We start from the raw sequence: 11,184 nt of genomic DNA, 5'->3' as shown, positions 1-11,184 counted from the left end.
ACAGATCAAAGAAGAGTGCTGATGAATCAACTCCCTCAACTGCAAAGTCAAGCAAGTCGAATTCATCAGATACAAATCTGAGGACTAAAGAGGATAAGAAGAAAAAGAAGAAAGTGAAGTTTTCACTTCCTGGCGATGAATCTGTTTCTTCGAAAACAAAGGAGCCACATGTCGGCGATGAATCTGACTCATTAAAGTCAGACAAGCCACATTCAGGCAATGATTCTGGAATGGTAAAGCCAGAGGAGCCATGTGTTGAGGTAAAGGTCGAGAATTCTAGTTTAACAATGGATGAGAAAAATTTTCCACCATTGTTGAATAAGAATTCAAAATCACCCAAGGCTGGTCAGGCTTGGGTGAAACTTTTCAAATAGAAAAAAACCTGACTTGCCGGAGCTCCCAGGTTTGTAAGAGTGGAGCATGAATCGGCATCTTTTTAAATCTGTGTTTGAAGATTTTGCAGGAATTGCCGGAGATCCCAAGATGGTATCGTGGATCATGAATCGGCATCTTTCTTGAATTTTATTCGGTAACGTCAATCATGCAAACGGTAAAGAGGTTTGGTTGTGTTTGTGAATGTTTTACAAGTGGTACAGAGGATTCTGGACTGCATATGGTAAATCAAGGACATTAACTTGTACTTGGATTTTCCTACTTTTGTGTAGAAAACAAGATGATGAAGTAACCCCGTACCTAAACTGTTTGGTAAACAAACTAAGTTTTCCGGAAAAGCCATTTTGATTAAAACAAACTTAAGTGTTTTGAAATCACAATGGGAAAATAGTTTGTTGTGAGGGGGAGTTCTGATTGTTTATGCCAGGTGGATAGAGAATTGAAGTGATTCTCATCAGGTTGTCAATTTTGTACAGTTTGTTTCAAATTTTCCCAGAAAATCAAAATTGAAACATATTTTGATTTTAGGGGGAGAAAAATTTTAAAAAAAATTAGAAAATTTGAAAATGTCAAAAACATTAAAAATTTAAAAATGAGTTTTGTTGTGAAAAAGAGGAAACTATAGTAAATCAGTGGACTATCACAGCATGCTAAAGAAATGTAATGCCAAATGTGATAAACGGTCTCACTGATGATGTGACGATAGGTTTTCGTACATTTAGTAGATTTATTCGGGATATAAACCTAAAATTTCAAACTTGTGAAATTCGTGGGGAACACTACTTGGATATATAGGTAACCCCTGAAATCTCGTTTGAAAGGTCTCGTATTCTGATATACTAGGTGTTTATACTCTATGATGTCTGGGGTATTATTCCGGGACTTCTGCTGAACGGTAGTTCTGACCTAGTCCTTGGCTAATACTTTCCACAAAATGCTTGAAATATAGCATAAAGCCCTCAGCTGATTAGACAATAAAATTGATAATCATCTGTTGTAGCTGAAAAGATCCTCTAAAGGGGACACACTGCTAAGTCGAAGCTGATATCTCTCTGCTGAACGGAAGTTCTGACCTGAGATCCCTCAGTTCTCGCATCTTTCCCCTAATTTATGTACAGACATCATTGTAGTGTTCATACCTGTAAGACTGAATATTGGGATTCTGGATACGGGAGTATATTCAAGAGGTGGGACACATGAATTGAACTAAGTTCATAAAATACCTAAATAGTATCCTGAATAGATTGAAAATTGTATGAAAATTTAAGAGGACAATTATATCGTCAATCTACGTGAATCGTTTAGAACTTAAAACGATTAAAAGCTTAACGGTGCTTGTGTTATGTCTCGAAAACTGATATGATCCTCTTGCACAAACTCACAAAAATATGGTTGTTTTGCATTTAAATTTCTGTCTTTGCATTTATGTTTCATATTTTCAAAAATCCAAAAAGATTTTCGACAACTGATGGTGAAGAGCTGATTTTCAAAATCTCAAAGGCTAAACTTGATGAACAGACAGATTGGTTTGGGAGAGAGTGTTAAATTGTGAAGATTTGAAATGCAAATTTGGTTCATTAACTTGATGAATAAGTTGAATGGTAACCTACAGTTTGATCTTCATAATTTTTCTTATATGATTTGTTGATTCATTGAGTTGAATTTCAAATTGTATTAGTTTGTAATAGTATGGTTGAGTTTTGCAGGTTTCTGATCCTGTTGCTACAGAGAGCCAGAAAATATATCAGAACCAGAGATGATGAGCTGATCAGAGAGAAGCCAGGAGATAATTTCGATGGTGGTAACAAAATCCCAGACGTCTATCCTAGCAGAGTGATAGGGGGAGTCTGATGAAGGTTATAGCCAAAGAAAGATAGATCCAGGCAGAATTCTTGAAGACTATATCCGAGAATGTCTTGTTGAAGACTCTCACTGAAGATTCCGTCAACATTCAAGGGGGAGTCTGTTGGTGCAGTTGTCTGTCGACTACATCTTCGTTCAAGTCTTAGAGTTTTAGAATAGGAATGATTGTAAATGATTGTAAATATGAGAAAGTAAAATTGTATAGTTGTATAATGATTGGATCGCTCTTAGGAACATGGGCCGCTCGAACGGACATGTTGGTCCGCTCGAGTGACAAAGGTCTGAACCGCTCGAAAGGTTAGTTGCTGGACCGCTCGAGTTGCATGTTAGTTGGACCGCTTATGTGTCAACTACATGGACCGCTTATTGGGCCTGTCCAATAAGCGGTCCCAGCTGTCTATAAATACCTATGAGCGATCTGACTTGAGAAGAGTTGTAATGTTTTGGTGAAATCGTGCCGAGGTTCTGCCGGTGCGAGATTTAAGTTGTAACCAGCGTCAAATCTATACAACAAGTAGTTAAAGTGATATTGGTGCTGTTTCTACCTTAGTTTCTTGTTATTCCGCACCTGAAACCAAGGAGAAAGCCTCTGAACGACTCGTTCGGGTCAGAATACGATCCTACATAGGGGTCGGATGGCGGCATAATAGGCGGTGACGTCAGAGAAATGGCTCACTGGCTGGATCGAAAGGTGGCACAGAGAATGGTGGAACAGGGGGAATAGCAGTAGAAAACTGTGGTACAACTGGGATAGATGCCGGCACATGCCCAAAGGGATGAGCCGAGGAACCCTCTCCAGGTCGAGCTGGAGGTGTGAACTGAGCGAACGAAGAAGGGAAATCCATGTGACGTGCATCGGTGGTATGTGGGGGAAAAGGTGGGAGCTCATCATCAGCGTTAATCAACCCATTCTGGGTGTGCGCATAACGGGGATCAATAAGGGTCGCGAATAGGGCATGATCGGGCTCCAGGGGAACAGGATCAGGTAGGGGAGCAACAATAGGGTCAACGGGTACATCAGCGATGAGAGGGGCATCAGCCTGAGCTGCAGCAACAACATGATCACCCTCCAGAAGTGGAGCATCAACAGGGTGATCATCAACGGGTAGATCAGCAATCACAGGGTCAACAATGGGTACGCCAGCATGAATGGGGTCATGCTCAAACACAAGGTCAGGAGTGGCTACCGGCTCGGGGGCCATGGCAGGCTCGGGGTCATCGAACGCCATCTCAAAATCTGCGTGGTCAGCGAACGCAGGGTCAGCAAGGTCAACTGGGTCAACCGGGTCCTCCATAGGCTGATCCAGGGGTATAAACTCTATGTCCTGGTCAGGGTCAAATCCTGGTGGAAAGACAGGGTCGGAATCCTCCTCAATTTCGTGCTCAAAGGCGAAGCTCGGGGCAGGGGCAGCAGATGATGCTCTATTAGGATCTGAACCGTGAGAAAAGTGTTGCGCACCCTGAGTGTGTGACGGTGCGGAGGCCACAGACACGAAAGAGTCTGGGACGGGTGAGTGAGCAGGTGACTCCTCAGCTGGAGCATCTGCGAGCAACAAAAGATCACCAGCAGCTAGAAGGGCCTCGCCCTCAACATCATCCTCTAGGGGCTCGTCATCAAACATATCGACGTCGTCATCAGCGTCGGCGTCGAGAAGTATATCAAGAGCAGGATAAGCGGCCAAAGGTATGGGGCAGGGATCTCCACGAGCGGTAAGTCCCCAGCAAAAGGGCCATCAGCGGGCTCGTCGACATCATCGGGTAACGCAAAGGGCTGGAAGTCATCCCTGTCCGTGCTGGTAACATCTGAAGTGTGTATCTCATGCTCTGAGGATACTCGGTCGTCTGATACGATGGGCATAGGGCCCGTAGTGTCCGACTCACTAGTGCCTGATGAATCCATGGTGTCTGTAACACAAACACAAATATGCAAAAATAATCAATCATACAATCAGATAAACATATTAGTCACCAATTAAGCAATCAAATAGTTCTCCTAGTCCCACTAGCCTCCCAGCCTCCCAGACTGATCTTCCTAGTCCCACTAGCCTCCCAGCCTCGCAGACTGCTCTTCCTATTCCCACTAGCCAATTCTCCCAGTCTCTCAGACTGCTCTTCCTAGTCCCACTAGCCAATTCTCCCAGCCTCTCAGACTGACTCCCTAGTCCCACTAGACAACTACCTCGGTCTCCCAGACCGAGCCTCGGCCTCCCAGACCGAGCCTCAGCCTCCGAGACTGAGCCTATAAATAATAAATAAAATGTGCTCAACATTTGTTTAAAAAAACGTTTTGGATCTGGACTTAAGTGGTATGCAGTGTAAAAATGTTTTCGTGAGAGCCCTAGTGATCATAGTCTAGACTCGAGAAGGAATCCTAGTTCGCTATGAAACTGGCTCTGATACCAAGCTGTCACACCCTGGCTGTGCGGAAGCGTAGTTTATTTTGGTGTGACTTCTTAATACCATAGCTTAATCATAACAAAGCTATATGAAATAAAAACCATGCAAGATCATCCATCGATTTAAATTTTAAAACATAAGTAACATAACATTGTCTTACGGCGTTGACTCATGCAACGGGAATTACAACCTAACAACATAAAACATTGTTCAGAAGACACAAACATCAACATGAAATAAACACAGTTTAAGAACTGTGACTCATCCAGGAAAAAGTCACATCCCTTAAACTTGGATGACCTCGTAACTCTTATGCAGCGGAAAAAAACGTAACATACCGCGCCAGATCTTTAGTTCCCTGAAATACAAGTAAGTTGGAAAAATCAATAATAATGTTGAGCGAGTTCATGTGTATGTGAGTAATAAAAACCTTTGTATGTATAAAATCCTGGTATGTAGCAAATAAGGAAAAAGAGATCACGAATGGTTTGCAAGGCCATTGATAGGTGTGAAGTGCAAGTAGGAAGACTCAAACCTAGCGGATTTATGCGTTGGGCACAAAGTCACCCTGAGGTCCGTTATGCTGCGCCTGGGGCTGGGCTCGCTACACCCAGATAGATCTACCGCTACTGTCCCTCGGTCCTACAATGAGGATTAATGGCCTCAAGTTGCGCCTACCCACTCACATGATCTAAGTAGTAACCCTCCTTACGCTAACTATACCATGTAAAAAGTACTCGTAAATAGTAACATGTATTTCACCCCCGCAGTTTAGAAAACTGAAAACAGTTAAGAGAAAAGGGGGACATGAACTCACAGTGGTGCGTCTCTATCAAGAAAATCTCCTGATCAATCTGCAATGCGACGACCTACACGTACTAACTTCTATTAGACGGACGGCCGTGCCTTAAGGTTTAAGTTTTTGAGAAATAGTTAGGCAACTATTTCGTAATTACACTTAGTAATTATTTGGTAAATAAATTCCTTCCCAAGGATGGGGGTTTTAATACATGCGCGTTTCTGTATCTTCAGAATATATTATTAAGTCTCACTTAAAATATATTTTAATTCTTACTCCGAAATATAATTATTTTTCCCAAAAATATTCTATTTTAATCCACATATTTTTCCAAAATAATACTTTTGTCAAAATGCGCGTTCAATAGTATTTTCTGAAAATACGTAAGTTACGTTGTACAGTTCGGGTGGTAATAATAATTACCGGTGTAACTTAAATAATTATTGTGAAGGCGTTCGCATTATTTTGGAATCGTTGATATTTGGTAATATTATGTTTACCCTAAAAATAATATTTGTATAGTTCACAAAATAATCATAAAAATCTCACAAGTGTTGTTATGAAATATATATACTAAATATCACGTTTTTATTTTGTGAAAATCCCACCTCCGACACTTAAAAATGTTGTAATAAAAATCGTGGCGAAATTTATATTTTTGAAAACAAGTTAGAAATATATTTATAACACTTGTGGTGAAAATATTTTCCAAGTGTTAGGTTTTTGAAAAAATTTCGTCAGAGTTTCCCCTGTAACAGGAGGTGGCCACGCTTTCTAGCTTATAAATAATTAATTAATATAATTATTGATGGTTTCATATACATTGTATTTAGTGTTTTGTATCTTATATCACAGGGTAGTTTTCGTCATTCGTAACTCTCTCATTCATCGTACGCTTATTCTAAGGAATCACAAAACACAACGAGTGAGTAGATCTTTCCCTAATTCCTTTTTTTATCATTTAAACATTTTAGGGGTGTGTTATTTGCATTTTCATTACTTCAAATTCATTATTAAAAAACATGCAAAGTTCAAGGTGTGATTATGTGTTGTGATTTGTTCATTGTTTGATATGCTAACCATTGTTGCTAACCAGTATTCAGGTGGGTCTATAAGCTGACCAGATTCCCCACGGCCATTGTTTGTAGTCTAGTATCGCCACTATATTTAGATGCGCTCGTTGGTGGGCTTGAGTCTCATATTCACAGAGTTCATTACATTTACAGCAGTTTACGTCTTCACCGTTGAAATGCATGTTAATATTTTCCTGTTAAAACAAATAAACAAAAACGATTTTACTTAAAACTTTTAGATTTACTCACCAACTTATGTTGGCTCAAAAAACTATTTTTACACATGATACAGATGAACATGATTGAAGATGTTGATGATGCCATGTACGGATGATTGCCTTCGAGAAATAAATGGATTATTTGATTTGTTATGTTTTGTTTGGACAAGTTGAATGTATTGTGGTTTTTGAGACATTTATTGAATTTGAATCTTAATAATATAAAACTTTTATTTAGTGTCATGAGCTGTGAACAATCATAATGTCCCGGTTATCTAATTCGCTACAGGTCGGGGTGTGATAGATATACCTTAGTCTGACTTTTAATTTGTTGTGTAGCTGTCCGACTTTAGTGGTTTATGATCTGCTCGATTTGAAGGTAATTGTTTTTTGCTGCAAGATTAAGTAATATACTTTTTTTTAACATTGTTATCTACTATGAACGTTTCACAATTAGAATGATTAAACGTTTCACAATTAGTAGACTGGATATATTGTGTTTCATAATATTGTCATAACAACAGTTACTTAAAATGGGTCAAATCAATTATTGTAATTGGACCACGCCAAAGATCACAATTTTCATTTAAGATATATAACATTTCACAATTAGAATGATTAAGCTTTTCACAATTAGTAAACTGGGTATATTGTCTCACAATTAGTAAACTAGAAATATTGTCGTAACAAGTTGCTTAAAATGGGTAAAATCAATTATTGAAATTGGACCAGGTCAGAGATCACAATTTTCATTGAGATACCATTGTTTCAATTTGTGTGAAAATTGAAATTGATAAAAGTAACTTAAAGAGAAAGTGATAATTCTAACTTGTAAAACTCAAGCTTAAACCACCAAAGTGTAAAGTTCATAGGGTATAAAGAACCAGAGAGCTTAAAGCACCAAAGTATAAGCATAGAGAGGTCATATTGCAAAAAAATAAAAAGGTTAAAAAAGATTGTAAAGTGAGTTTTGAATAACGTAAGCTTAGAGAAAAAACCATATTATAAAGCGAAAAAGTATATGGCGTAAGTTTAATAATGTAAGGAGGCCACATGAAAAAGGCAAATTTCTTTATTTTTTTAGGTTAATCATGTAATCTATGAAATTAAACACAAGACCCCAAAAACCTAGATAATGTTGATGATAATTTAATCTTGGCCAGTAATATATTCGTTACTACCCAAGCTCCCTGATTTCTTGAAATTCAAGACTAGGGTGCAAACGAGCCGAGCGGCTCGCGAGCTACTCGAGATCGGCTCGAAAAGAAGCTCGAAACGAGCCGAGCCTTATCGAGCCCAAGCCGAGCTTGAGCCTCAAAACAAAGCTCGTTTGTTTATCGAGCCCGAGCTCGAGCCTCACATGTGAAGCTCGTTAGGCTCGTCGAGCCTTATCGAGCCTTAGTGTAAACGAGCTAAGTCGAGCCGAACTTATTTAAATATGTTTACAAGCCCACCTCAAACCTAAAAATAAGCTTATTTAATAAACGATCCTGAGCCCGAGCTTTACTTATCGAGCTCGCAAGCCAAAAAGTCTATTACTTATATTAGTTTTATTTAATATACTAACTAATATATAATAAACGAGCCGAGCTCGAGCTTGATAAAATACAAACGAGCCGAGCTCGAGCCCGAGCTCAGCTCGAATCAAGCCGAGCTCGAGCCCGAGCTCTCATAAGTTAACCGGGCTCGAGCTCATTGCATCCCTATTCAAGACCTAACATAGAGCGATAGAACCATGCCTATAGTTACCGCACATAAATAAATAAAATAAAAAAAAAAAAAAACCCAAGGGAGTTCCGAACAACATTTAGTATTGTATTTAAACAACAAGATACATGCATCTAGTTAACGAACATGGAAACTAAAAACTTACAGGCACATACATCAACCCAAGACATTTCAATTTCTTCACCCAAAACAAAAACCAACCCCTATACGCACCAATCTTCACTTCTTCTCATGCTTCTTCAGTTGCACACGGTACACACCACCTTGACCTTGACCTCGGACCCCTTTGGCATCATCATCTTCATCCATGACTCCAACGTCATTGAACGCCTGCCCGCTCATCTGATCCGCTTTCCTGAACGTCTCCGCCGTCGCTCTCAACGGATCCACCTTGGCCACTGTTGCACTTGCAGCGTCCATCCCAGTGCCTTTAGCGTCATACCCTTGATCTTTCAAATGCATCGTCTCCAACTTCCTTCTTGCTTCTTCCTCCGTCTCGGTCTACATTCACATAAAACATATTCTCATCAAACAAAACCATTTATTGTTGCATCTGTGTCAAACTTTAAACAAACAGTTCCACAAACCTTAACAAAATCACCCGATTCGCTAGTTCCGTTTTTCTTGCCGGTAAACAAGTGCACGGCTTTATCCTTGAGTTCACTTAGTTTACCAACAGCACTATCCTTCCCTTGTGCCGACTTGTCCACAGTGTAATCTTTGGTTTCTTTCGCCTTATCAGCGGTGTAATCTTTGGCTTCTTTCGCCTTGTCAGCGGTGTAATCTTTGGCTTCTCTAGCGGTTTCTTTCGCGTAGTCTTTGTACTCGCCCATTTTTCCCATTGCCGTGTCCTTGGCTTCTTTCGTCTTTTGGGCGGCCGTATCCGCAGTTTCCTTCGCTTTTTGTGCGGTGTAATCCTTGTACTCTCCAGTCTTATCTGCGGCTTCACCCGCCTTTTGAGCAGTGTAATCCTTGTATTCCCCGGCTTTCCGGGCCGTTTTATCCGCAGCTTCACCGGCCTTCTGTGAAGTGTAATCCTTGTATTCTCCAGCTTTTCGGGTTGCGTCTTGTTTGTTTTGTCTCTCTCGTTCGGCGGTTTCTGTGGCGACTATGGTCGCCTTGTCGGTAGCTTCGTGGGTTCTGCCGATGACAGCATCTTTGGCGCTGCCGAGTGTGCCGGTAACCGACTGGAATATGGTGCCGATGATACCGGTGCCGCTGCGGTTTTCATCTCTTTGTTTGTTGATGTCGTGTAGCTCGTCAGCCGCTGTTCTGGCGGCCTCCTCCGCTCTTAGTTCCTTTGCTCTAACATCATCTCTTGCCCGAGGATCTTGTCGTGAAGCCATTTGCTGCCAAAACATGCAGAATATCTCATCTCATCTTGTTACTTATATAAAAACATACAGATTACAGAATATATGTTCTTGATTCATTTCTTGAGGTTTAGTTAATTCTATTTTTAAATGGAACTTCTATATTTAGTATTTTGCGATATGTACATCATCTATGAAAGTTCAAAATTACAAGTCCTTCAAATATTATATCCTTACATTCAATGTGTGCATATTTATCTAACATGCAAGTGAATGAAACTGACTATGATTTAGATATAAATTTTATAAAGTGTATGTGTGATCTTTTTGTTTAGGGGCAACAGAACTCTTCAATTTGAAGGTACGAAAGCCGAATACCTAAAAGTAACTAATTATTTATATTTAACACAAACAACTAAAATTTCTGTTTTAAAATATTTCTAAGTATTTCTAAATATTCCTAAACAGAATATGAAGTAGTATTTAATTTAGTTATATTTATACAAAAATTATACGTACATAACATGTTTTTATTTTACACAGAATCCTAAATGAACTATTACGAAACATACAAATTTTGAAACCTTACTGCTTAATGAACAAGATATAATCACATATATGTACTTAAAAGATGAGTAGTAATCTTGATACCTTTTTTGGTAGAATGAACGTCGATTGTTGTATACAAAGGATCGCCGAACACAAGCTAGATTGTTGAATATGTGAGGTGAAATGTGTCGAGACTTGGCTTTTTATAATCGGATATTTAATTTCTTTTGTATTATTATTATTATCTATTTTTATTGCAATGAAGATAAGGTAACTTACAGAAGTTCACTTGGTAATTGAATGCCCTCCACGTTTCGATATGACTCATGCATGTTTCAATATAAGTCCTCCACGTATATTGTATATCTTGAGGTTCAAGAAACTCTATTGTTTTCTTTTTATTTAATTACTAGTGCTAATACCCGCGAATTTTGTGGTGTTAAAAAATGATATGTTTTTTTTTTTTTAGAAAAAAAAATTACGTTTATACTGATCATAACAAACTGTATGCATGGACTTATTATGGAAATCTGAAGTTGAAGATTACAATACAACGGAGCATCGTACTATAGATCTAACAAAACCATGTATTACAAACTCCTAAATTAAAACTGAGGGTTACCTTTTGTTATATTAAACATAGTGAACTCATGATAGTTGTGATCAAGAGAACTGAATCGCCATGAGTTGTAGGAGGACTTGAGAGATAAGGTAACTCAGCACACTACTACAAAATGGAGCATTAGACGGGGTGATTTGGGTTTTAAGACGGGTTTCTAATCCGGTCTTAAAATACTGCTTCTTAAAATGGGTTTTTATTAGACGGGGCGTCTTAAACATGATAAACCCCG

General features: G+C 39.1%; 1 protein-coding gene across 1 annotated transcript; it reads right to left on the bottom strand.

Annotated features, from left to right (window-relative positions):
* Positions 1-8,534: 8,534 nt before the first annotated feature.
* On the bottom strand, positions 8,535-10,549 carry LOC110925761 (embryonic protein DC-8). The gene is made up of 3 exons (XM_022169610.2): positions 10,436-10,549; positions 9,059-9,820; positions 8,535-8,972 (listed from the first exon to the last, which is right to left on the bottom strand). The coding sequence occupies exons 2-3, from the start codon at positions 9,815-9,817 to the stop codon at positions 8,691-8,693; spliced, it is 1,041 nt and encodes a 346-aa protein (XP_022025302.1). The 5' UTR covers positions 9,818-9,820; positions 10,436-10,549; the 3' UTR covers positions 8,535-8,690.
* Positions 10,550-11,184: the final 635 nt, after the last annotated feature.

The sequence above is a fragment of the Helianthus annuus genome, chromosome 17 (genome assembly GCF_002127325.2).
Source record: "Helianthus annuus cultivar XRQ/B chromosome 17, HanXRQr2.0-SUNRISE, whole genome shotgun sequence".
Taxonomy (NCBI): Eukaryota; Viridiplantae; Streptophyta; class Magnoliopsida; order Asterales; family Asteraceae; genus Helianthus; species Helianthus annuus.
Note: the sequence above shows the minus strand (reverse complement) of the source record. Positions and strands in the feature narration are given on the sequence as shown.